Consider the following 27,795-nt stretch of genomic DNA (forward strand, 5'->3'; position numbering starts at 1 on the left):
TTGGATTTGACAGGAACATGTGGAGTCTTCAGGTCGGGAACCTGTGAACAGTTGGAGGGGTGGACTGGGCTACATTTTTTTAGAAAAGCCAGAACTTGTGGATGCTTGGAGGTAGGTGCCCTTGCTATCTGTGGTAGGACTACGTTAATAGTTACTGCTTATCTCTGCTGAGTGAAGGCCCTAAGGTTTTGCCTGACTCCTCCTCAGAGGAATCTGAGGACTTGGCCTAACCCTGGGTTGAGTGGATTGATCTTTTTATGGGTGCACCATCTAGTGAATTACTTCCAGGAAGTAATATATAAGCATTGATTGGAAGGTCTCTTATGGGCTATAATGGTGTCTATGACTTCCTTGTTATAGCCTAGCTCTAAGAGTCATTGCTTCTCAACTGCCAAGCTATCACACAGAACCACTCTGGGCAAGGATGTGAGTTGAGCCCTGTTGCAGTAGGTCCAGAGCTGGTGAAAGTCTCCACGGTTCCTGGGTCGATAACTCCAATAAGATAGGAAACCATGGCCTGCATGCGGTGCTATAAGTATGACTTCAGCCTTCTCCTTCTTGATCTTCCTCAGTACCTTGAGTACAACTGGGAGAGGGGAGAAGGCATATAGGGGAAGAGGGGAAAAGGCATATAGGAGTTCCTGATGCCACAGAGCTGTCAAGGTGGCAGGTGGCAGGGCTTCTTTTATGGACTGCAGGGTCTCCATACAGAATTTTTGAATGATGAACCAGTTTATGTGTTTTAAATCCAGTATATGGAGTATACTCCTTTGCCTCCTTCTGGGTAGGGGCTGATTGATGAGGAGGTGGCTCAACAGAGTTCTCAAGTGTTTTGCTCTTTTTTCATATTTAGAAGAAGAATTTGTGAAATTGGTCTGGTGGTAGATTGGCAAATTATATGGCATATCCTCTGGTGATTATTTGTTGGACCCAGGGGTCTGGCTTTGATCTTAACCATGCATTCTGAAACTGGCTCAGTCTTTCTCCCACCAGTTCTCTTTTGGCATCATTGCTTGGATTTGTCTGACCTATCTTGCTTGCCTGTAGGGCCGGTAATAGGAAGGTCCATGATATCTGTTACCTCTGTGGGAAGCCCCTCTAGAGGTCTCCCTGAATCTCAACTTTTCAGATTGGAAACTGGGGAGTGTATGAAAGGAGCTCTGAAAGGGAATTTGTCTGTCTTTCCTCCTAAGGCTTTTGGGCATAGCCCTTTTCTTGTATTTGGTCCAAATAGCTTTTCTCCTTCAAAGGGATAAGCTATGACAATAGCTCTAGAGTGGTGGTCTGCTAGCCAGGCAATAAGTCATGATGCCCTTCTGGAAGGTGTGGTGGTCGCTATGGAGTGAGCTGTTTAAGTCATGATGTGATGCCCACAGAGGCATTCGCCATGAAGGAGAGTGCCTTTTGTACTCTACACATGCCCTCTATTATCCTGCGACTGTCTGGGGAAATATGCTGGACAAGTTTACATGACCACAGAATAGCTGCTTTAGCTATTAGGGCTGTGATGGTTAGTGCTCTGATGCCCAGAGTAGAGGCTTCATGGGCTTTCTTGGCAGCGAAATAAAGTTTCCTCTTAAATTCCAGAAGACCCTTGCTGCCCAGGAATGGGGTCTTCCAATGCAAAGAAAAGTATTTCAAGTCATCTGTAGAGGTATCGTGTAGAGGTAGTCCCATGAGCAAGCACCAGGTCGTTACTGACCCATGGTGATGTCACATCCCAACATTTACTTGGCACACTTTTTACAGGGTGGTTTGCCATTGCCTTTGCCAGTCATCTACACTTTACCCCCCAGCAAGCTGGGCACTCAGTTTACTAACCTCAGAAAGATGGATTACTGAGGACCTTGACGTGGATACCTGAAACCAACTTCTACTGGGATCAAACTCAAAGCTTACCGCTCTGTGCCCCAGGGCTCCTAACTCATCTATTAGCACTGGGAAAAAATAATACGTTCTGTTTACTCTATTTATGCTCACTATTGCTGGGCAAAGAAATCTCCCTCAAAAGATTTATCAGAAGATGAGCAACAGATTACAGCTAAGGATTCTCCACTGCTACCTTTATCAGTAGCTGTGGTTCTAATGCTATATGTGCTTTGACTTTGCATATGAAAGAATCTTATGATCAGATTATTAAAATCTGAACTCAGAATAAAGTTGTATTTCTCAAAGTTCATGGAGATAGAAGTTTTTAAAAAATCAGAAACCATGGCAGTTTTGTCAAGCTGCATGTATTGATAAGATACATAAAGTCGGATATTGGAACATTCATATTATGGTAATTGCTAAATACATTATATTTCAGAAGGCAATGTAAAATGTGGATTCTGCTTGACGAGACTATATTTAGCAATGCTGAACACTACTCAGAGTTCGTCTAGAATAATTCATTCACATTTCAAGAGTTAAGAGACTTCTAAAAGTATTTAACGGATTCAATTCCCACCAGCTCTCTTCTCTGTAGAGTCGCATGATAGCCATTAAACACTTTCGTTATAACCTACATTTAGGCAAGCTACTTTCATTAAAAAAAAGTTAATTTCATAAGAGCTCAATTCTCAGGATACACTTGTTCTGATTAACTGCAAACTCAAGATGGTGTATTTATAAACGAAAAGGCCCTTGATGATACAAAATGTAAGAATTTCCTCTTTATACGTTGCCCAACACCTCTTAGTAGATTTTTCACATAGGAATGCATTTTCTAGAACTCATTTCTCCCGCTTTGCATTTAAGAACAGTAATTGTCCTTTGCCCAAAAAGCACTTTTTGCTCAATGTTTCTTGACTGCAGACCACATCTGGCATATAAATCATGGTACTGCTCTTTTCTCCTTTTGTCCATTTACTGTCCTGCCAATAGCACCTCAATATTGGCATAGGGCACAACCAGACTTGAAATGGGATAGCGTATTAATATTTGATGACTTACCTGAGCTGGTGTTCTCTCAAATTTGACAAGGCTTCCATTCCATGTAAATAAGAATACACTACCTCCAGATCCTAGAAAGAAATAACACAATCATTTAAAACACTGTGATGGTAACAAAAGTCACAAATTCTTTTTCACACTGGCTGCGTAAAAAAACTCAAGAAAGAAAATATTTCAAAGAAAATATGTGTGTGTGTGTGTGTGTGTATGTGTGTGTGTGTATGCACACAGAGAGAAAATATGACAAAAAAGATTTTTAACCATGCAATAATTTAATTCCATACCAATGTTTATCCTCTAATTACAAACCTTTTAAAGATATGTTACAATCTAGGTTGAAATTGCACCCTAATAGACTTCATCCATATCTATCCTGTCCCCAAATTTTGGAAGTGCTCTTTAAGCAGGCTGCTCCAAGGAACAGCAGAAAAACTTAATGGACACATAAGTGGAAGCAACATCACATTCCTTTGGATGTTATTTGATTCACAATTTATGTGTTAGCACAAATGGAAAGTCCTGCCTAGATGTACGTCATGTCATTTTCTTCAATAGTATACTACATTAAATACACTTTTAAATCAACCAGTGTAAAAGAGGGTCAAACCATATTATCTCTATTCATGAGGTTGCCTTTTTATGACAAGAGGATAAACTCAGTAACCAAAATGAAGTGAACCCATTTTATTTCCTAGTTACTTTGTTCATCCGATCACAAAGATAGAAACTTGGAAGATTAAGGAAACTTTATGCACTATTGGGGTGCTGTGTGGTTTCTGGGCTGTATGGCCATGTTCTAGCAGCATTTTATGCACTATTGTTTTTAATTGTCTTGTTTACACACTGTCCAAAGGAACTTCTTTTCCATCAGAAGTCTGTTAACAGATCTAGTGTGAAACAAAGAGGTTTATCTAAATAGAACTGTTCAACAGCTGACAAAACCAAGCTAGCAAGATCAGTAAGTGCCATTAGCTGAAGTAACAAGGGTGTGCTGTCTTTCCACAATGAAACAAGTAGGAAGGTGCATATCTGTTTGGATATGTGCAGGAATAGGAACAAAGAAGCAGCATGTAACAGCAGAGAAATCCAATGAAAATAGATAACCATTGTGCAAACATTTCAGCTGCAGAATCTGTGATTCTATCATTTGTTGTCAGGCAATATACTGCATAAACAGTTGATTTTGAAGACTGAATTCCTGAAAAGCTGTTCTACAGAACACTAAGAATACAGCTTCTATTTGGAAACAGCTCCCCCTGGCATTCACTGGTGATGGAGGAGGATTTATTTTAATGGTGACATAATCCTTATTGAACATCGAAAATTTTCAGTCAATAATATGGATTTTCCAGAAAACTTTCCAATGTCCTGAAGTGATCTTATTTAGCATATTTGTTTTGACTTGTCCCAAAATAAAATTTTATAAGTACCCTATGTTAATTTATATACTTCTAACAACCAATATTTGAACTGAATATCTGAGTATGAAAAATATCTATGTATTCTAAGTTTTATGCAAAAATCATTTGAGCAATACTTCTAAAACTCTAAAGCCAATACAGCATGAATTTCCTATACATTGATTAGATTGGGGGGGGGGGGATGAAAACTGCTTAGATTGACTTCAGCACACCCAAAGAACTGTGCAAAGCATTCCCTGAATTTGGTTGCCCACCTATCAATTTCAACAGAAATTCATCCTTCAAGGGGCAACTTCAGTTTCACTGCCACTCCAAAGCATCACTTGCATTGTTACCTCCATATCAGATTGGTGATTCTTATCACTTGTGTCCCTTTCGCCACATGAGTGATAAAAATAAATAAGAATTTTAGCTTTAGCATTGATTTAACATTCCCAGCCATCCACTGACAAACAGTAAAACATACATATACTCTCTCATACAGCTCCTAGTGATAATCCCCTGAAAAACAATAATTGCAAGTTCGAACCCTCCAAGCTTGCCTAATATAGTATCGACAATGGCATCAATTCATTGTCACTAATTTCTTGAAACAATGAGTCTTTTGAATGGCAATTTTCCCACAGAAATAAAGCACTGAAATATTTTCTGCAGCAAGCCTCTGCTTTTGGACAGAGGCTTAATAATGGAAAGCTCCTAAGGCCATCCATATACTTGGCAATGAATATGAATCTTTAGAACACAACGTTTTTGTTAAGAGCCAGAGATGTGAATGCCTCTGGGCAAGGATGGGTGTGGTTTTTTTCACCACTATGTTCTCCACCACCACCACCAGCTTCACAACTACTGCAAACCAATCTAGATTCATATATGCTTCTTTGTAAAAGAAAAATAACGCAAGTCTGATCCAAAAGGACAGTATATGTTTTTCAAGGAAAATCTGCATGTTTTGCAAGGAAGACCTGCATAGTTAACACATACTCTTTCCTATGAAACTGTAGCATATTGAATTGCTGGGGGTTTTGTGCTATTTATACAGCACAATGCTCCTGCATAAATGTTCTCATGTAACCTACTTTATATGATAAATTATTCTTAAATAGAAATGGAACCTGATGATTTTATACCCCTACATGAAAAAGGAAAGCTAATAAGATTGTCAGTAATGATTTGAAATAGTAGTCATGTTAGTCTTCTACACTAAATGCAAGAAGTCTTGTGGCTTCTAAAAGACTAAAATAATTACTGTAGCATAAAGCCCTGATAGACTACAGTCTATTTGATTAGATGTGTTTGTACACATGTGTACCCATAAACATCCACAATACACACACCAGGGTTACACAGTCATGAAATGGAGGCCATGTAGTTGTGGCATTTCTACACAAAAGTTGAAGAACATAAAAGGTATGTGCAATGACCATTCATAATTGCTCTGCCTCAGGACAATACAGTCTACATGGTTATGTTAAACCATCTACAGTGGCTTAAAAAAAAGATAAGTCTGTTTGGGGTTAGACTCCACATATCAGTCCACATATCAGTTCTTCCCCATATCCACTCAGGCAACACTATTATAGGACCTTGTAATCAAGAGCTAATTCACTTCTTCATCTTCCAGTATAATATATGCAATCAATCAATAATACCATTATGCTGCCTTTATAGAATTAACAGGTATAAATGAGTGAGCACAGATTTAACATAAAAATGGCAATGCTCAAAGACATGGGGAAATATTGCAGTCTAGCAGTATCCTCTACTCTTTACCCAAAATTCACCCTTCTTTAAAGTACTTTAAGTGGAGATTAGAGTATGAAACGATTTAATCAGAAATCTATCAATAGATTTAATAGCATCAAAACACAGAATTATCATGTGTAAAGCAACAAGCCACTTCAAGGCTTTCAGGCAGACAGGTAATATAAATCCAGGGACTATTACTGAAAGCTACTATGCTATAACGCAACATTTGATGAAAAGGAGAATGATAGAAGCCGTTTCAGATCACAGTGGGAGAGAAGGGGGCCGTAAAGAAAATTAAATACTGACAAGAGACTGCTGTGTTACAAGAATTCCTGACAACATTATAAACAGCATTGGAATTTCCACAAGGTGGCAGGCTGAGCCATCGTTAGCCCTAAAAAGACTGAAGGGAAATAATAACTTGAAGCTCTTAGTATACAAAGTTTTCTGTTAGCAAGCCAAATGGAAAACATTTTATTTATATTATGTGCCACTGTTTTGAATGCTTTGGCTTTTACTTCATTTTAAGCTACTATTAGTTTTTACAAGGATATGAATGAATACACTATAGACAGGAGGTGATGAAAGGAATAATGGTCTCTGAGTACTGATCTTCAGACTGGACATCACTATCAACAGAATTTTGCCTGTGGTGGACACAAATGAAGCTTGCTGCCATACCTGAGCATTTCTCTCTGACACTCACTCCTCTTATCCCCTTATCTCCCAATTCATGGAGTATCATGGAGTCTTCCTACTTTGAGAAGATTTCAATCAAACTCCAGTTCAGTGTGATGCCTGAATGCAGGCACTTGGGTGAACAGGAGTCTTATTTCCTACCCACAATAGAGGTTCCTAATTCCAGTTTGGGGAAAGCGATGGCCCAGTTCCCCAGTACCCACAAACAGATGTCACAGCCAATAGTAGTTTGATTCAAGGTTTCTCTCATGTTCTTTTTATCCAGGTCAGGAGATTTATTCCTTTTTTATCTTATGAACTGATAAGGTGCCTAAGAATATGGCAAAAATACTATATACAACAGAAGGCAACTATATACTCAGAGAGAAAAAATGCATTAAGAAAAACTGGATGAAAAGGAAACAAGCAAGAGAAGAGGGCTTTTATGCCTAAACAGAAGCACTAGAAACATAAGCACTGATGCTGCAAATCCCAGGAAGCTGGAATATACCCTTCTCTTATCCTCCAACAACAAAACATGTGAGGCAAACTCAGGTTGATAAACAACAACTTAGCCAAACTCACTGGCTGATCATAAACTTGAAGCTTTACTTCTCCTTTCAAAACATTGCAACTTTATCCAGTGTACTATCATGATATTTTTAAACATTATACCCCACTGACCTCCTTCTCCAGGCTCCAACCCCCAAATCCCCAGCAAGTGGCAACTCCAGTTACAGTGCATTCAAGGTTGATGTAAAGTTGACATGACCAAACACTCATGTAGAAAACTATATAAACTGGAAATTCCTTCAGCCCCACTCATTAGTTACTTAAGGAAAATGGTTGCTTACTTTCCCTATAACAGACAAGTGGAGTGTTTCCCACCCAATTTATCTCCAATTTTAAAAAAGCTTTACTCCCTCAGGCATTCAGCCACACATCACAACACAATTCAAATGATATCTAATTCGAGGACAGCAAGGGCAGACATTTCTTGTATTTCATTTCTGGAATAGATTAGATACTGATGAGAAAACTAGATGTACTTTGGTTTTTCAGTTAAACATTAATCCGAATCTTTCCCACATAATGATCTTCAACTGCAACACAGCAAGAAGCCATCAGTGTTCATTACACCAGAGGCTGCCACACAAATCCATTTCAGCAATGCAGGAAAGCACCAAGGGACATTTGGGAGGCAAGTCTCAAAAATGTGGCAAGAAAACAGCTTCATCTTTACAGAGACTCCTAACTCCAAAGAAAATGGTCCATTGGCCCTTACCATGAAGGGCCTTTCTCCTGGTAGGCAGGAGGACATCTCATATGGGATCTCCTTTCCTTTATCTTTAGGAGGCAGGGACAGAAACTGAAACTTCGTCAGTTTCCTTGCTGTCCTCCACTACCCTTCTTTCCAGTGTTGGACTGACCACGTGGTAGAGACAAACACTCAATAACAACATAAAATCATAGAACTACAGTAACTTATTCAACTTCCCTCCAACTTAACTTTGGGATCCCTGGAGGTGGTATACCCTTGGATTTTTAGCCATATTTTTGTAAAAGCCACTATTTGCCTCCTGAGTGTGGCTGCCCTCAAACCTTCCTTGACCCCATCTTGCAAGAAATTTAGGATATTAATGATCCACAGTTGTTCAGGATCAACCTGCTTACATCTGGACCACCTCACAAAAGCTTTCCAGGTATAATTATAAATATGTGTGGTGGAACTTCGACATGAAGTAAGTAGTTTTTCAACCACAGATAATATTGTAAAAAAAGTAGAGTAAGTATGAATAAAATACATGAGAATATAAACACTAGAAAAATCATAAAAACCTGTTACATGAAACTTTGATCAGAACCTTTTCGGACTTTCTGGATTTTTTTATTAAATCATATTAACGTCTCATTTTAAAAGAGTATTTCAAGCAAACATATAGGAAAAGCTGATGCACTATGTAGTCTCATTGAGTAATATTGATATAAAAGTTTTATTGAGTCTACAAACAAAATAACATAACCCACACAAGCAGGTCTTTAAGAACTTGGGTTCAAATCAATGCAAATTATGCAACATATGCTACTTACTGCTAAAGCTTTTAACCGGATAAAGAAGAAAATAAGACATCCACAATTATAATGAGCCCATAAGGAGGGGATAAATGTGCAAAATGCTAGACAGAAAATTAGAGCCTGTCACCTCTTTCAGTCAGCCAAAAAAAAAATGAAAATTACAGGCTGCTCTTATGCTCCCCCCGCCATTTTCAGAGACACTGTCAGAAGCCAGATAATTAAAGGACTTCATGTTGATGACCAAAGCAAGAAATGCAGAAATGGTAATGGAAGACAGTGATGACTTTTGCCACAAAATTTATCTAAGAATGATGGTATAATAAAATACTTCATCTGCTGGTGGAAGATCAGGACAGGACGAATAAATATCACTTCAGAGGAAGTTCTATAATTTTGGCACCACAGCCAAGCAGGCCTTTCTTGGGTTGCACCTGTCCAGCCTCAAAAATTATGGACGCAGAGGATGACCATAGCTGTTAGACAGGCTTTTGATGAGTAGGGCATCTATAAGGTATGCTGATTCCAAACTTATTTGAATTGGACCTGGAAACCAATTGGAAGGTAGTAAAGAGGGACTAGGACTGAAGTGATATGCTCCCTACGAAGCACGACTGTCAATATCCTGGCTGCATCATTCCGTAACAATTAAAGCTTGTGAATACTGTTGTTCTGTTCTATATGAATCGTGTTCCCAACTCATAAATTTAGTACTGGTGGGATGCAGTAGTCGTCTAGGTAGAATGAAAAGGTTTTCATAATTTGCTCTCTCTCATTCCCCATGCCCACCTGCAAGTATTATACGCTCTCTCCTGCCAACCTTACCTGCCACAGGTTAGCCAGCTGTGAACTTCTGGCATGCTAATGGTAACCTAGTATACTCTGTTTCTCCACATCCACATCCTCCACTTGCCCAACAGCAACTGCCTTGCATGCCTTGTTTCCTGTTGATCCTACCTGCAAGAAAAAAACCTTAAAACTTCCTGTAAATGGTGAATGTAAGGATGCCAGGAACATCCTCTGGAAAGAAGTGGGCTTTCTGTTTCTATCATAGTGGGACCCAGGTTCTTTGATGAAGTGATTGGCAGGACAAAAGATACAAAATGTTGAGAACCATTTGTCTAGAACATTGCCCAGAAACTATGCAACGGAACCTTTCTTCACTCCATTCCAGCGATGTGGGAGGTGTCTGAAGAAGGAAAAATACTTTAAAACATCCCTGGCCTAGGAGGGAGCAGTTGCAGACTTCACAATCCTTCTTTGTGGTTTATATGTGTTTTTCTTCTAACAAATTGCTTGACAATGTCCTTTGTTACAGTGTTGACCAAGCACTGAGCATAATATAATGCAAAAACTCACAAGTTGCCAAACAGCTAGAAAATAAACCTATCCTGTCTCATAAATACCAATCAACTACACTGATGCCAGATTTTATAAGCAAACTCATAATTTGTTCTTGTAAAGTCTCCCAATCCTTCCCCCCGTCACAAATGTTAACACTGATAATTTTAAAGGATTTTAATTAGCTTAATCATTTATAATTTCATACAATTGAATATTTGTAACATTTCAAACCAACAGATCCATAAAGCTGAAATAAGTTTGTACATTTCCACAGGCCTTGAGGCTTTGTTCAAATAGGAAGTTAAGAGCTCGTGTATCTAATCTGGAGGAACCGGGTTTGATTCTCCGCTCTGCTGCCTGAGCTGTGGAGGCTTATCTGGGGAATTCAGATTAGTCTGTACACTCCCACACACGCTATTTGGGTGACCTTGGGCTAGTCACAGCTTCTCGGAACTCTCTCAGCCCCACCTACCTCACAGGGTGTTTGTTGTGAGGGGGGAAGGGCAAGGAGATTGTAAGCCCCTTTGAGTCTCCTACAGGAGAGAAGGGTCCATTGAATACTTACTGTGAAGGGCCTTTCTACTGGACGGCTAGGGGGGTATCTTGATCGGGTGTCTTCTTCATTACTTGCAAGGAGGCAGGAACCACTTAACAGAGTTGAAACTCCCCTTCCTGTGACGTGCTCCGGGGTTATTCCCCTCAGTATTCGAACTGACCAAGTAGTGCTCACAAACAAACTGGACACAGGAAGGGTAACACACGCTAACAGTAAAAACTATCTGCTCCCTGGGAACTAGCTGAACTATGAAAACTGGTTAAATAACTAGCATTGGGATTTGATAACAACCAGGGAGGGCCAAGATACCCCCCTAGCCGTCCAGTAGAAAGGCCCTTCACAGTAAGTATACAATGGACCCTTCTACTGGAGGCGGGGGGTATCTTGATTGGGGCCTCCCAGAGCGGTCCCCAAAAAACGGGTGGGTTGTATCAGTCCCCAATGATATTTTCCAGGACTCTCTTTCCGAACGCTGCCTCGGAGGTGGCGAGGGAATTTAGTCTGTAGTGTTTTACAAACGAAGAGGCCGATGCCCACGTAGCAGCCTTGCAGATATCCTCCACTGAGGCGCAGTTCCTGAAGGCCGCGTTAGTCGCTGCACTTCTTATGGAGTGAGCCATCACTCCCGTGGGTATCGGTAGGGCTTGAGCCTTGTAGGCCTCTAGTATGGTAGCCTTAAGAGTCGTGCTAATGGCTGCTTTTGACATGGGCATCCCCACATTGGGTAGGGAGACGTTGATAAATATTGATTCCGACCTTCTAATGGCTTCAGTTCTTATTAAGAACGCCTTGAGCGCCCTGCGCACGTCGAGGTTATGCCAGAGTCTCTCTTTAGGGTGCGCAGGGTTCGGCATAAAGTTTGGTATTACTATTTCTTGCCTCATGTGGAACGCGGAGTGAATCTTGGGGCTGAAGGTGGGGTCCAGCCGCAGGGTCACTCTATCCGGATGGAAGGTACAGAATTTTCTGTCTGCTGAGAGGGCCTGTAGTTCCGAAACGCGCCTAACCGACGTTAAGGCGACTAAGAACAGAGTTTTCATGCGAACCCACCTTAGTGGGATGGATTGAATGGGTTCGAACGGTGGTAGTGTGAGCGCCGTCAGAACCGCGTGGAGGCGCCACGACGGGAATCTGTGGACCCTCGGTGGTTGAGAAAGTCTGACCCCTCTGAGAAACCCCACTATGTCGGGATGTCTGGAAAGTGGCTTGCCGTTGACGGCGGGGCAAACGGTGATCAGTGCCGAGAGCTGTCTTTTGAGCGTAGAACCACATAAGCCCATCTCGAATCCCCTCTGTAGGAAGTCAAGGACATCTCTGACTCGTGGCTTCTCTGGGTCAATGTGCTTGGTCTGGGCCCAGCGCATGAAGGTCCTCCAGGACGCGTTGTAAATATTGATTGTAGATTTCTTGCGTGCTGACAGGATTGTGTTGGTGACCTTGGTGGAGTATCCTTTGGCCTCTAATCTCCTCCTTTCACAAGCCACACGGTCAAGTTTAACCAGCTGGGATCCGGGTGGCATACGGGACCCTGTAAGAGTAGGTCCGGCGATGGTGTCAGGGCCACTGGTCCTCTGATGGCCATTTCCTGGATGGTTGAAAACCACGGCCTCCTGGGCCACCTGGGGGCCACTAGAATGACTTCCACCCTGTCCGATTGGATCCCTCTCAGGAGCCGCGGAATCATCGGAAACGGCGGGAAGGCGTAGAGCAGGGCTTTCGGCCACTCTGTCGCTAGGGCGTCTGTTGCTACCGCGGCCGTGTGAAAGTGTCTCGTCATGAATTTTGGCAGTTGAGCATTGCCCGGCGCCGCAAATAGATCTATTAGGGGCGTGCCGAAGATTTTGCAAATTCTGTGGAACTCTCTTGGGTTGAGCTGCCATTCGCTCTCTATTATAAGCTTTCTGCTGAGCCAGTCTGCCTGGCTGTTTAGCTTGCCCTTGATGTGTTGGGCTTCCAGGGACTGCAGGTGTTTTTCTGCCCAAGTTAGTATCTTGACCGCTTCTAGGTGAAGGCTCGGGGATCTTGATCCCCCCTGATTGTTTAGATAGATCTTTGCTGCCACGTTGTCCGTGCGCACTAGGACGTGCTGTCGTTGTATCTGAGGGTGAAAATGCTTCAGCTCTAAGAATATGGCCCTTGCCTCTAGTACGTTGATTGGGAGGAGGGACTCCTCCGCTGACCATAGTCCCTGGGTGAATTGTTGGTTGAGGGTTGCTCCCCAACCCTGCAAGCTGGAATCCGTGAAAATCTGCGGTCTGGATGCGTGGAGGAAGCATTTGCCCTGTGCTAGGTTCCGTTTGCTTAGCCACCATCTGAGGCTGGCGCGTACTGAGGGCGGAATGGAGATGGTTTTGTCCCTCTTCCATATGATGTCCCATTGAAATCTGCGTAGGAGCTGTTGCAGAGGTCTCGTGTGGAACCGCGCCCACTGGTTTAGGTCCATGACTGAGATAAAGAGTCCTAGTAAGCTGGCTGCCTTGAGCAGCGAGGGGCACAGAGCCGACAGTAAGGCCGTGGTAGCGAGCTGAATTTTTAGTGCTTTCTCTGGAGGGATGAAGAATGCGTTTTTTGTCATGTCGACTATTGCTCCGAGGTGTTCCAGTCTTTGCTTCTAGGGATCAAGCTGCAGCTTTTTCTTGGTTGACTAAGAATCCGTGGAGCCTGCAGCACCACCTTCCTGGACCTTGGCCAACATCCTCCCCGTGCTTGGTGTTTGGACCGGGACCTGATGAGGGAGAGTCGTCTAAGTAGGAGTGTGTATATGGATCCCCTGATATTCCCTCAGATTGGATTACATGGGTCCCAAGGAGGATCTTTGAGAATGTTCTTGGGGCGGTGTAGCCAAGCCGAAGGAGTAGCGCCCTGTACTTGCCGAAATACTGCTGCCCCACCGCGAACCTTAGGAACTTTCTGTGGGCCGGGTGGATCATGATGATGTGGAGGTAGGCCTCGCTTTGGAGTCCCTAACGAGGTGAGGAAATCGTTGTGCCTCAGGGCTACCCGATGATATGGTTCTTTAGAGTTTCCATCGCGGAACTTTTGGCAGGCGGAGCGATTTGTTGACCGGCAAAATCCGGAGGGAGTTCCAGCACTGCCCTGCAGTCCCCTTGCCATTAGCGCTTGGGGACTGCTAAAGAAGTGTGAAATCACGTGCCGGAGAATCTCTCCCTAAAATCATCGGGACCCGCCTTCTATGGCTTGCATATTAATCCAGCAGGTGGTCCACCGTCTGAAGCGATCTTTGAGTCTTGGGAAAATTTTCCGCGACTGGGGCTGGTACGAATTGCTGCCTGGGAAAGTGTAGGAATTCTATCACGCAGGCCCCTCCAGGATATTGACCTCTCTGGACCATCTGTCCGCGTGGGCTCCCCTGCCAAGTCAGCGGCGAACCTGGTAAAGGCAGCCCCCCCACCGGTGCGTCCGGCATAGTCACTGCTTCTTAAAGGCTGGCTTGAAGAGGCTTCCCTGTTTCGTTGTTACCGCCTTGGTGAAGGGTTTGTCCGACGAAGAGGAGTTCCGCTAAGTTGCCATCCCTGTTTGTTCCCTCCTGGAGGTACACCTGGGGAGAGCCCTGTTGGATCTGGAAGGAAGTTCTGCTAAGCGGAGCTGTTGGCCTTCCTCATGTTTGATCACCTTTGGGGTAATGTGTTTTTTCTTTGTCGCTTAAGCGGATTTCAACTAAGACCCTGTCTAGTTCGGTACCAAAAAGGGCTGTCCCGTGGTAGGAGTATGCGGCCACTACATTTTTAGAACACGCATCAGCCTGCCATGGCCATAGCCAGGCATTTCGCCTGGCAATCATGCTTGTCGCCATGGCTCTAGCCACCAGGGCGATGGCGTCTAGGGTGGCAACTGCAATGAAGGCGCTAGCCATGAGGACGCGCTCCACCCCTTCCCTGGTGGCTGTGTCCAGCTCCGGAATGCGCTCCAATACCCTCTTCAGCCACACCATACTAGCCCTGGTGACTGTGGAGGCCGGGGTGAGAGTCTTGGTTGCAGCCAGCCAACCATTAGGGTAAGCGTCTTTCTTCCAGGGCTGCTTCCAGACCTCCCTATCTAGGGAGTCCCTGATGTTTCCTCCTCCCTCTTTGACTACCAGGTCTGCAGAGTGCAGAGCGTCTACTGGGGTGTCAACTGGGCTGTAGCAAGGTGTGGAATTGTGGGGGCATGAGGTAAGTTTTCTTGAAGGAGGGAGGTAGGGTCTTGTGAGCAGCCGGCTTTATCCACTCCTTCCTAATCCTAGTGACAAAGTACTCAGGGACGGGGAAGAATTTCTCTCCCTCCTGATCCTTGGGGAAATAGTCCATATTGCCCTTGGGGTAGCCCTTTACAGGCTTTCCTGATGTAGGGGGGAGGTCTGGGTCTGGTGGAGGGTCTTCTGCCCCCTCCTGGTCCTGTAGGTCCAGGGCTGAGATGGCCTTCGTGATCAGCAGTTGCAAGTTCTCTAGCTTGAAGAACTTTGGGGCTTGCTCAGTTGTTTCTACCGGGTTTTCCTCTGTGTCTGAAAACCTGGCCCCCTCTGCCCCCCCTCCTCTGGGGAGGAGTCCTCCTCCTCGTCTGGGAATTCTATGGGGTTCCTGTAGGCCAGGTCAACCCCTTCTCTGTGAGGGGCTCCAGCCGTGTTGCTGGCTGCTCTGTGCACCGAAGCCTGGCGGGCTTCTCTGGCATCTAGGGCTTTTCCAATTTGGTCCGATAAGAAGCGGGCGAATGCTGCTGGCGGGGCTGCCTGCCAGGCCGCGACCGCGGCTGCCGCGGGGTCTGGCTGGAGATTGGCGCCTTCGTGCATCTCCGCCCCCTCCCCCTGGGTTCCTTGCGCCTGATCTGGCTCCGAGGGAACCCGTCTCTCTTCCTCGTTGCTGGGGGAGGCCGGGGACTCCGAATCCCGCAAGGGGTAGGAGGACCCGGCCGTGGAGCCGCCTGTACAGGCAGCGCCCTCGGAAGGCGCCGAGCTCCAGGCAGTTTCGTTTTGGTGCGAGCGCTTCTGCGCGGGCGCGCCGTCTATTTTGCCGCCGGCCGTTTTGGTCCCCTTCTTCTTGGACGCCGCTTTCTGGCCTGGGGGTTGGGTCTCTGCCGCTTTACTCTTGGCGGCTCTCGTTCCCTCTGCCGCGGAACGAGCGAAGCCCTCCCTAGGGGGGGTGAAGGATCCGGTCGCCATCTTAAGGCGGGATCCGTGAGAAATGGCGGGAAGCTGTTTTCGTCGCGACGGATCTCTCTACCAACTTCCCCTTGGTCTTGTACAAGCCTCCCCTTCCCACTTACTTACATAAGGCAGGGGGGAGACAGACGGGAGACACAGGTACACATAAAACACAACGAATTTAGAAGGTCCCTGGGGAGCTGCGCGTAAAGCCTTGCACTCCTTGCAGGCAGGAAAGAATACTGAGGGGAATAACCCCGGAGCACGTCACAGGAAGGGGAGTTTCAACTCTGTTAAGTGGTTCCTGCCTCCTTGCAAGTAATGAAGAAGACACCCAATCAAGATACCCCCCGCCTCCAGTAGAAAAGGGGGATATAAATCCAAACTATTATTATTGTTGTTGTTGTTATTGTTATTATTGTTATTATTATTCTATTGGTTCTTCTTATCCTAAATAATTACGTGATAATTATCTGATGTTACCTTCACAGTTCAGTATAGTTATATTTGGAAGGCAATGTGACATCACACTTCTATCTACACACTGGTTTTTCTTTATCGGAATGCAACATACAGTAGCCCCATTTCTCCCAGACCTCGGCAACGTCACACCTACAAACTGAACTTGGTCAGACTTACTACATATAAAACATACAGAGGAGAGCCACATGTAATTTCTCTTCCAGGAAGAAATGAAAATTTCTTTCAGAATACTGCACACTGATTAATACAGACAGAAGTTTCAAAAACAAGAAAAAGCCACCTGCTTAGAAGCAATTTCACAAAGGACAAATTAGTACTGATGGGCGACCACTCCTTCCTAAGTTCAGAATTTTTAAAAATCCCTGGCAGCTATGACATTTTTACCAGAGTTAAAGATACAGGTTTTATTTTGCATGACAAAAATTAACCTTATTTTCAGAAACATACACTGCTTCATGTCGTTTATCTCTGTCTCCCTCTCTACTCCCTGCCCCCCTCTCCCTCTCCCCTCCAATAAATGTATGTGACTTAAATCTCTTCCCAAAAAATGAGGAACATAAGAACATAAGGAAAAATTGGGGGGGGGGATCCATAGAAGTAGTCATTTATCGGAAATAATGTCTACAGAAGAAGTGTGCTCTAGTAGGTTTTAACAATTCACCCATGAAGAAGCAGTGATAATATCCATAAAGTACAAACTTATTAAAGGGTTGTACTAAAAGACAAAGCTCAACACAAATGTCCACAATATCTACGCAGCCATAACCAACATTCAAATTATAAAACCACAAAAAAACAAGAGCGACTGCTTCAGAAATGCAAGCGTGAATTCCCTCATTAAATCAAAATATCAGCAGGCAGAACTGCTAAGTGAGCGACTTGAAGACAGCTTTAGTTTCAGTTGCAAGGGTAAACACTTAAAGAAAATAGAAAGACTGTATTTCATTAGAAAGCAAGCTGAGTAGAGCTATTATAAAAACAGGATTTTTCTCTGAAGTCAGCAGTCAATAGGTCATAACCTTTTACACTAGAGTCTGCTGTCAGATAAACCAAAGCCCCATGAGATGCAAATCAATATGCATTTAATGGAAAACAAGGCTTGCTTCTTTTTTTGCCCACTGTACAGTAAATGTACTTAAAGCTGAAAGCCCTTCTATCAAATAAGGTGTTCTTGGTTGCAGGAGTTTTAACAAATACAATCTATAAAGTAAAAGATGAGTAGAAGGCAAATAAAATTTTTCTTGCCATCTTAGCTGTCACCACCGCTTCCAATTCTAGCCTCACAATTCTATGTAAAACAATAATCCTTTCACCCCAGAACGAGACTCAAGTTGCCCTAATTATTAACCAATCACACAATGATCTTAAAGAACAAGAATATTTCATGCAATCACAAGACCACAGGATTAATGTATTTAACAAGAAGCCTCTGTAACAGACGAATTTAAGACAAAGATTATAGAAATTAGTTTTTAGATCAGATGTTAAGATTAGTAGAAAACAATAACCATGGTAGTATTTCCCATCTTATATTGGCACATTTTCTGGGGGACAAAGCTTAACTGTTGTGTATAATTAAGAGTCCAGTTTATGAACCATACCTCCTTGGATGTACCAAAGGCAAAGTTAACAGGCTGTGGCATCTATATACACTGCATATGCAGTGGGGGAATGCCAAAGGATTTGTCAGCAACAATCCACAGCTTGTTGCCCAAATCAACAATACTCACACAAAAAAGCATCATCAGTCAGAATAATGAAAAATAACAAACCAACCCCAACCCCCCCAAAATTAAGTAGAATGGCACAAAGAAGGCATTTCACAAGTCAAATTCAGAGATATTTACTAAGGTAAAACTTTTTTTAAAAAAACTGGGCCAGTTTTACTGTAAAGAGGTACTAAATATTTAAAAACAGTTAAGATTTCATGGGCAATGAATTCTTCCAGAAGAGTAATAAGCAGCTGTGTGAAATACAACAGCAATTAGAGTAAGTTTCAGTCTTAAAGGAAAAAAGCATGCTCCCCCCAGAATGGAAAAAAGAAGCCCCCTGGTGCAGAGTGGTAAGCTGCAGTCAAAAGCTGTGCTCACTACTTCAGTTCGATCCATTTCAGGTAGCCAGCTTGAGGTTAATCCTGCCTTCCATCCTTCCGATATCAGTAAAATAGGTATCTGGCTTGCTGGGGGTAAATGTAGGCGACTGAAGAAGGCAATAGCAAACCACCCTATTAACACATTTTGCCTAGTAAACATCATGATATGACACTTGGTCAGCAATGATCTGGTGCTTGCATAGGGGATTGCCTTTACTTATTCCCTCGGTAAACTCCCAATTGCTTTGAGAAACTTCACATCCTTCAGAAGTGCTGGGTGCCCAAATGAGGGACAATTGCTACACATTGGAAGCATTCCGAAGTAGAAAAGAAACTCCCCCCATTAAGCCCATAGTGGTGGAGACCAAGGGCAACGCATATGTATCAACCTCATGCGACCAGGAGATCTTGATAGAAGGGATCATAAAAACATAAGAATCAGCATGTAGAAGCAAGCATTCATCCTCTTGAAAGGGTTCAAGGGACATAAGCAGCTTTCTGCTTGATCTTCATTCTTTGATCCTTATTCCACCCTTCCAAAAAGATGGTTTAAATTGAAAGAGGGGTTACCCCTTCGTTATTTAAAGCACCATGGGTGAATCAGAAACATCTGAATGGGAATTTAAGAACAGCTAAAAACTCTGGCAACAACCTTCAGATCTACTTAATATGGACTCAAATGCATATTTCCATCAGGACATGCACTTGGGTGGCTAGAATGCATGTTTAAAAACAATAACATTACAAGTAATAAATTAATAAATTAATATAGAAATGTCTAGATAATTTAAAACTCTTAAATCCTACATAATATACAGAGTGTGATTTAACTATAGTTACCCACATACATTCCCACACTCACCACAATCCTAAAAATAATGGGTGAGAGAGGAGGCTGTATAAATTTGGTGACAATGATGTTCTTGTTTAGGACTGACTTCATCAGTAGTATGCCTGGTGGAACATTTCAGTCTTACAGGCCCTGAAGAATTGATTATCATTGGAAGGACCCTGAAATCTGATAGTGAGTTTCACCAAACAGGAGTCAGGGTCAGGGACCACCAGTAGATTACTATCAGAGAACCTAAGGGCCTTATGGGGAGATGAGGTCTCAAGGATACAACGGTCCCAGACCACTCAAGGTCTTAAAGGTTAGGGCCAGAACCTTGAAAACGATCCGGAATTCAACTGGCAACCAGTGCAGCACAGGTCTAATGTGCTCTCTCTCTATCACCCCACCTCAATGTCTTGAGCACAGCTTTTGACTAGTCCTTGGATTTGACCAGATAGCGATTGAGTGGTTCCCCAAAGAACTTGTCTCCTTGAAATGTGAAGGCCATGCAACTAAAGGGAGGGTCATATTGGTATACTGTGGAGCTCCGCCATATGAAACGGGGACTCAGACGTCTAGAGCAAATGCGGAGGAAATCTCGTGACGAAGCTGAGCGAACATCTTATAGGACGTTTATGAAAGCCTATGAGATGGCGACGAAGGAGGCAAAGAGGGCTTTCTTCTCCTCTTCTCTCGCGTTTGCTAGCTCTCATCCAGCACAACTGTTCCAAGTGATTCGATCCTTAACCTCCTTATTGGAGGGTTCAGTAAATTCTCAATTGGCTATTAGCTGTGAGGCATTCATGAGCTTTTTTGCAGACAAAGACAAGTCGCTCCGCCAGGACCTTCCCTCCACTTTGTCTACAATCAGTGAGCTGGAGGCTCCCTTGCCGTCTTCAGGCCCTTGTTTGGCTCGGTTTTCCCTGCTCTCCGAAGCGGCTGTTGACAGGGCCTTGGCTGCTGTTAAACCTACTACTTGTCCTCGGGATCCGTGCTCCTCCTGGCTCATTAAAACTTGCCGGGAGGAGTTACGACCCCACCTGTTGAACATCATCAATGGCTCTCTTGAGCAAGGAGTCTTTCCGGATGGGTTGAAGGAGGCAGTGGTCCGCCCACTCTTGAAAAGACCATCGTTAGATCCTGGAGATCTGGCCAATTACCGCCCTGTTTCGAATCTTTCGTTCCTGGGGAAGGTAATTGAGAGAGTGGTGTTGGAGCAGCTTCAGGGTTTCCTGGATAACACATCGGCCTTCGATCCCTTCCAGTCCGGCTTCCGTGCTGGGCATGGGACGGAGACGGTTCTCGTCGTCGTCACAGATACGCTCCGTATGCAGCTTGACTGAGGCAGATCGGCACTGTTGGCCGATGTTAGATCTGACCGCAGCGTTTGATGTGGTCGACCACAATCTTTTGACCCACCGCCTGGCCGTTTCCGGGGTGCGGGACACTGTCCTTCAATGGATTGTCTCGTTTCTCCGGGACCGGAGTCAGCAAGTATGGTGCAGGGACCAGGCCTCCCGGAAGTACCCGCTTTGCTGCAGTGTTCCTCAAGGAGCGCTACTGTCCCCACTATTATTTAACATCTATATGTGAACCCTTGCTCAGCTGGTACGGAGATTTGGGCTGATCTGCCATCAATATGCTGATGACACTCAGCTCATTCTGTTGATGGAGGGGGGAACGGTCGCTGCCCCTGCAGCTCTACAGTACTGTTTGGAGGCGGTCGCTGGTTGGTTGCAGCAGAGCAGTTTAAAACTCAATCCATCAAAGACAGAGATCCTTTGGCTTGGCCATGGGGGTGAGGTTGGGAATTTCCAGCCGCCGGTGTGGGAGGGGGTCTCATTGGCGCCGACCTCCTCCGTTCGCAGCCTGGGGGTCCACCTTGATTCATCCCTTTCAATGGAGACCCAGGTGGCTCATACAACCCAGGCCGCGTTCTTCCATCTTTGTCAGGCCCGGCGGCTAGCTCCCTTCCTCTCCCGCACAGACCTAGCCACAGTGATCCATGCAACGGTCACCTCCAAGTTGGACTATTGTAACTCGCTCTATGCGGGCCTACCCTTGCGTTTGATCCGGAAGTTACAGCTGGTCCAACATGTGACGGCTCGTCTGCTCATGGGGGGCGCCTTTCGTGATCATATTCAACCTGTGTGGCATCGCCTGCATTGGCTCCCAGTTGAGTTCTGGATCATCTTCAAGGTATGGGTGTTGACCTTTAAGGCCTTACGCGGCTTGGGACCCTCGTACCTTCGGGACCGCATTACCCCATATGTCCCTACTAGGCCTCTGCGTTCAGCAGAGGCCAATTTGCTGGTGGTTCCCGGCCCCTCAATGATGCGGCTGGCCTTCACTCGGGCCAGGGCTTTTAGGGCCCTGGGCCCTGCCTGGTGGAACACTTCCTCCAGCTGTCCGGGCCCTGCAGGATCTTGGTGAGTTCCACAGGGCCTGTAAGACAGAGTTGTTTCACCGGGCTTTTGGAGTGTCCAGCCACTGATGTGCCCCCCCCACTTTAGTCTCCTGTGTTTGGGGTCCCTTTACCATCTATGGGACCCTTCCCCCCTTTGGGAGGGTTTTAAAAAAGATTTTATTGCTGACGCTGTTTTATTATGCTGACCGCTGTGTTTATTTTAATGGTTTTTTAATTGTATGTTGTATAATTATGTTGTTCACCGCCTAGAGCCCTTTGGGGGTAGGGTGATATATAAAACTCAATAATAAATAAATAAATAAATAATATTGCACCAAAAGCACAATGGATGCTCTTCTGGAATTAAATTGCTACAGTATCTTGATATATCAATTACGTAGGAGACTAACCACACAAATTAAATCCATCTGCCATAAACCTGTAAAACCTGTTCATTTAACCTTTTCAGCATCAACAATCTATCACTTCCTAATTCCTGCCTACATATTTCTAAGACACCACTGAACAAAACAAGATTAAATAAACCAACAGGATGTTTATTCGAAAAGTGCTGTAATCCAATTGATGTTTCCTTCAACAACAATTCAGCACAGACTAATTATAAAACTGCTGCTATTGTAGTTCTCTGGGGAATTTCTTCTCTGGGGAATTACTACAGCAGTATTTTATAATTATGTTAATATCATTTCATGTAACATCTTGCATTTCGATTTACACTTCTTCTGAAATCACAACTTATTTGCCCATTCAGTTGTTCTCCAGAAAGGTTTTTTGAGCTCGGCAAAGATCTAAAGGAATTTGCAGATTTATATTACAACAACAATATCAATACTAACACACACACACACACCCCCAAAAAAGAATTCGTATCTGGGAATCCAAAGCCAGCTCCAAGTAATAGGAAAATTAAGCTTGATTTTAAATCAGAAAATACAGGACAATCTAATACTGTATGTTCCTGAACCGCAGGTACATAATCTATTAATAAATGGTATACCTTGGTCTCTTCACATTAAAACTTCAGGTGGCAACACATTCAACCACGCTAACATAAATACCCATTTATGCATGTGGTATTGTCACCAGAAGAAAATATCTTGGTCTTTTTATTGGAGGAGGCGACAAGATTTGAGGTAGCAGGAGACCAAAACTTATTCTAAAAAAATGTATCTCCTGGCTGAGGTTTCTTCCCAACTAAGAGCCCCAACAAGAGAAAAACAGTCAGGAAGGGGTTTCAGTTTCTCCATTGTGCTTACTCAAACTCCATTTTAAAACTCCTTCCCATTCAATAAGAATTCAGTGGTGACCTATTTCTTACAGATCTACAGCGGGAACATCTAGTAAGTGTCCTATGTTAGAGACCTTTTAATTCAAAGATCCTCAAAGTATGAAGTAAAAAAAAGGCTCCAACAGTTAAACGGGTGTTAAAAAGAAAACTCCTGCCCGCCTGCTCCTTCCTTGATCATAGGGAGCCCAAAATCACAATAGTTCTGGGATGTTTAACCAGAATAAATTACATATTCTAAGATCCAAAGATAAATCACAGGTCCCAACAAAAATGCTTACACTTAAAAATGCATTCTTCTGAGATACCTCTCCATATTAAGTAGCAGGCTGCCTGCTCTGGAAATGGAGGAAAACTGTCCAAAATGCTTCCATTTATTCTTCCTGCGCAACTGATAGAAGAAAATATATGACTATATTGGCAATGAAGTTCTAGAGAATGCATTCTTAGCAATAACAGTTTAGCTCACTGCTTTTCCAGCTCTAATGAATACCACATAACCACTTGGAATTAATTCAAAAATGAGCTCCAAATACAAACCTAAGAGCTAAAAAAATTTCAGCTATGTTCTAAAGGGGATCAAAGCTACTTTTGTTGACTTCCTATTCAAATACGCAGCAGTGACTGCCAACTAAACTAACAATTAATTATCTGAAACATTCTTAATTACACACATAGCATAGATGGGTTTATTATGGCAAAGAACTTATCAGTATCAACGTTCTTGAAATGCATGCAATTCAGGTAGTCAGTAAGCAGAGAGAAATGCAATCATTGTTGAGCCAACTGAGAACAGTTGCCTCAATGCCAGGAAGCTAAGTCAAGGAAACATAAAAAATCAAGTTCTCTTGCTTTCAAAAGTGGAAGTGTTTCTCAAATAAAAAGGCGTACAGGCACAAACCAAACAAAAATTAGAAGTGGAGGAAGTGAAATGAGAATTTAAGGAGAACACTGATTCAACGTAATGATACAACATAATAAAAAAAACAGTGAGAATGAATATCTTTTCATAAATGAGAAGCCAATCAGATTGGACAGCTGACAACAGAATCAAAATCTGCCAAGGGAAAATAGGGAAAACCTAGAAAAGCTGAAAATGTCTTTGTGTGGTCTTCATGGTAGAAGTTGAGAGGTGGTCTTTCATCATGGAACTGTTATTTTAGGGGAGTATATCTGAAGAACTTTATCAAATACAATCATCCCTTCCACATCACTGAGTTTAGGAGAGCACCCCCCACTATCTGAAAATACATGTCACGTTTTTGGCTCTCCCTTTGTACCAGAGAATGTCTTATTCTTTTTCTTTCTCTTTTATTTTAACTTTTTAAAAACTGTGTACGTTTGTGGTATTAAAAAATAATGTGCTGATATCATACAACACAATACACATATTTTATGCAGTTCTGAATTTCTAAACTTTTTCTTTGCCATCTGCAACCTTTCTGAGTCATCTGCGGCTTCCGCAAAACTCCCCCAAATTCCCATTTAATTTCTCATGCCAGCCCGCCTTATATTAAAACCATGATGGGGAAAGTTGTGATGTGGAGGAGATAACAGTAGATGTGATGCGAAGTTAAGAACTAGTTTTAATTAGTTGCCTTCACTTCTCCTGAGCAGGATGGTCCAGACTAGTTCAATCTCATTCCCTCTTGGAAGCGAAACACAGTACTAGGATAGGAGACTATCAAGGAAGTTCAGGATGGCCATGCAGTCAGGCAAGGGCTCAGCACTTTTGCTCATCTCTTGCCTTGAAAACCCTAAAAGGTTGCCATAACTCAGCTGCAACTTGCCAGTATTGTCTACCACCACCAAATGTCTTCACGGTTTCTAAATGGCTTTTATCCAATGGTTATTAAAGAGCTTATATGTGAAATTGAGGACAGGCAGATAATATTCAAGATGTCACAAAAACAGCCCTGTGAACAGAATTTTAGAAAAAGCTGCATGTCTATATATAAAAGTGATCCATTAGCCTAATGGCTATGCTAGTTAAAATGGTGTAAAATTGTAGTAAGAAAGAATCAATACTAGCAACTTGAATTAAGCCCAAAAACATACTGGAAATCAGTGCAAATGGAACCAGAATGGAATGTTACAATCTCAACATTCTGGCTGCAACATTCTGCACCAGTCCCTTAACAAACACTCCTGAATAAATTCACTCCATGAATGCTAAGAAAATTAATAGTACGTTAAACTGGAAGCTGAGGATATTAACTTACTGCTCCACAACAGAAGGAAGTAATGAGCAGTATTCCCCAGTGATGCTTTTCAGAATGTTGCTATTTTATTAAGAGCAGTAATATGGTCCATTTTGAAGACCACAAGGAAGTTGAAAGTCAAAGCAGATGGTGAAAGATCCAAGAGAATCTCCAAATTGGGTGGCTCCAAATCTTGGGGCTGAAGTGTCTAGCTCAGTGGTGGCGAACCTTTGGCACTCCAGATGTTATGGACTACAATTCCCATCAGCCCCTTCCAGCATGGCCAATTGGCCATGCTGGCAGGGGCTGATGGGAATTGTAGTCCATAACATCTGGAGTGCCAAAGGTTCGCCACCACAGGTCTAGCTCAATGAAAAAAATCAACTCAATATGCAGCAGGGGTGAAAAGGACAATTCTGTGATAGGATTTATTAGGAAAGCGTTTGAAACATTGGATGGAAAGGGATGCGATAAATCACCCCCGCCCCCCCCACGATGCCCCCACACACACTTGGAGGATCACCCCCGCCCCCCCAGGTCTCCTGGGAAATGTAGTTCCCACCAGGCCGCTTGCAGTCTGGAAGGGAACACAGGCAGGCCTCTTCTCAAGCCTGCTCCGTTTGCTAAAGTAAGTGTGGGGGGGGGGCACCGCGGGGGGGCCGCAGGGGGAAGGGGGAGGGGGCACACTGACTTGCGTATAAGTCAAGGGGTGCATTTTTCAGCCAAAAAAAGGGCTGAAAACTCAACTTATACGCGAGTATATACGGCAGTCATTGTTATAAAGTCACAACCACAGGATGTGGAAATGGCCACTGGAAGTGGTGATTCAGACAAACTAGGAGGACAGGTTACCAACAGCTATTCACCATGAGGGCCAAATGAAATCACCATGTTCTACATTGCTGGGAAGCAGCAGGAGAGCCATACCCTTTGGTTTGTGGTAATGCAGGATTCAGCAAACCAGGATGCTAGCCTAAATAGGAAATTGGTGTAATTCAGCTGAGCTCCTATGTTCTTACTATCAGCCCCTTTTTGTTTTTCAGGTTTATATAGCAATATTTAAGAATTAACAATCCAACAATACTTAATACTATACTGGGGGAAGATTTCTAAAAGTTTTTAGAACCTCTCAAAATATCCTGCTAATAAATGTATGCCAGATTTTCATGGGATAAGGACAGAAGGATAGTACGTGAATCTCTTGTCTTCTGTGGAACTTAGTGATAAAGGCAGGATCCAGCTGGAGTACCACCTTGTCTTTGCGGAAAACACAAAAACATTTTCTGGCTGACAAGGCTCCTAGCTTTGAGATCTACCAGACTGAAGTCACTGCCGTCAAAAACAATGTCTCCATGTGAATCCATTTGAGCAGGACTTCCCTTAACAGTTCAAAGGGAGCCTTGGTAAGAGCTGATAATAACACATATAATCTCCACACAGGGAATCTGTGAACAAGTGAGAGTTTAGCTGTTCTACTTCCTTGAGAAACAAGGGTATATAAGGATGCCTGGTCAAAGGAACTCCTGTGTCCCGTGGATTGGGTTGCTGATCAGTTCTGTAGGATTAGCGGGATTGGAAATGGGGAAACTTGTGGGCATGCAAACCTCTGCAAAGGGAATCCCTATTACTTGGCCATTGTACTCGCCTCTGAGACTTTGCCATGGAAGTGAATGGTATGAATGAAAAGGAAATTGATGGAAAGGTCTCTTGTCATCCTTTTTGGCATGGCCTTTTTCTTGTCTCTGGTCTCCACCAGTATTTTATCTAATGTGTCCCCGATCAGTCTGCTCCTCTGAAATAGGTAAACCATCACTATTGCTTTTGAGTGCAGATCTTCTTGCCATGACTGTAATCACCGCTGGTTCCAGAGACTGAACTAAAGACTGACTCACCTCAGAAGCCCCACCTCTGAGCAGCCCAGGACAAAGAGGAACCTCTGTTAAACCCTGTTAAGCCCCACCTCCCAGCAGCCTCAGCTCTCAGTAGCCTTACAAGGAGAAAAAGAGATAACCCCTGCAAACCCCTGTTAAAATACACTGTTTTAAAAGATGTGGCTTTGAGAAAAGCCCTCCAAAATGAACACCAGAGCTCAGAGCTCACTCTGCTCTTCCTGGCACAGTCTTCTTCTCCACTCAAAACATGTAGAAAAGCAAGACCTGCTGAGAAAGAGTCAGCATGGCTTTTGCAGAGGCAAATTCTGTCTTACAAGCTTACTAGAGTTCTTTGAGGGTGTAAACAGGCATGTGGATAAGGGGGAACCAGTGGACATTGTCTACTTGGATTTCCAAAAGGCTTTTGACAAAGTTCTTCACAAGAGACTGTTGAGAAAACTCAACAATCAAGGAATAAGAGGGGAAGTCCTCCTATGGATTAAAAACGGGTTGAGAAACAGGAAGCAAAGAGTGGGTGTAAATGGGAAGTTCTCACAATGGAGAGATGTAAGGAGTGGTGTCCCCCAAGGATCCGTTTTGGGACCAGTGCTCTTTAACCTATTCATAAATGACCTGGAAGTAGGGGTGGGTAGCGTGGTGGCCAAGTTTGCAGATGATACCAAATTATGTAGGGTGGTGAGAACCACAAAGGAT

At 43.6% G+C, this 27,795-nt stretch overlaps 1 protein-coding gene across 6 annotated transcripts in view; it reads right to left on the reverse strand.

Moving 5' to 3' along the window:
• The window catches only part of RAPGEF2 (Rap guanine nucleotide exchange factor 2), a 179,695-nt gene that overhangs the window by 122,875 nt on the left and 29,025 nt on the right, over window positions 1–27,795 (reverse strand). For all 6 annotated transcript variants that reach the window (XM_048509447.1, XM_048509445.1, XM_048509446.1 and 3 more), the window contains exon 2: window positions 2,935–3,005. In XM_048509447.1, coding sequence (XP_048365404.1) covers window positions 2,935–3,005 — 71 coding nt within the window. The remainder of the gene's footprint in view (window positions 1–2,934; window positions 3,006–27,795) is intronic.

This window comes from Sphaerodactylus townsendi, linkage group LG10 (assembly GCF_021028975.2).
Source record: "Sphaerodactylus townsendi isolate TG3544 linkage group LG10, MPM_Stown_v2.3, whole genome shotgun sequence".
Lineage (NCBI taxonomy): Eukaryota > Metazoa > Chordata > Lepidosauria > Squamata > Sphaerodactylidae > Sphaerodactylus > Sphaerodactylus townsendi.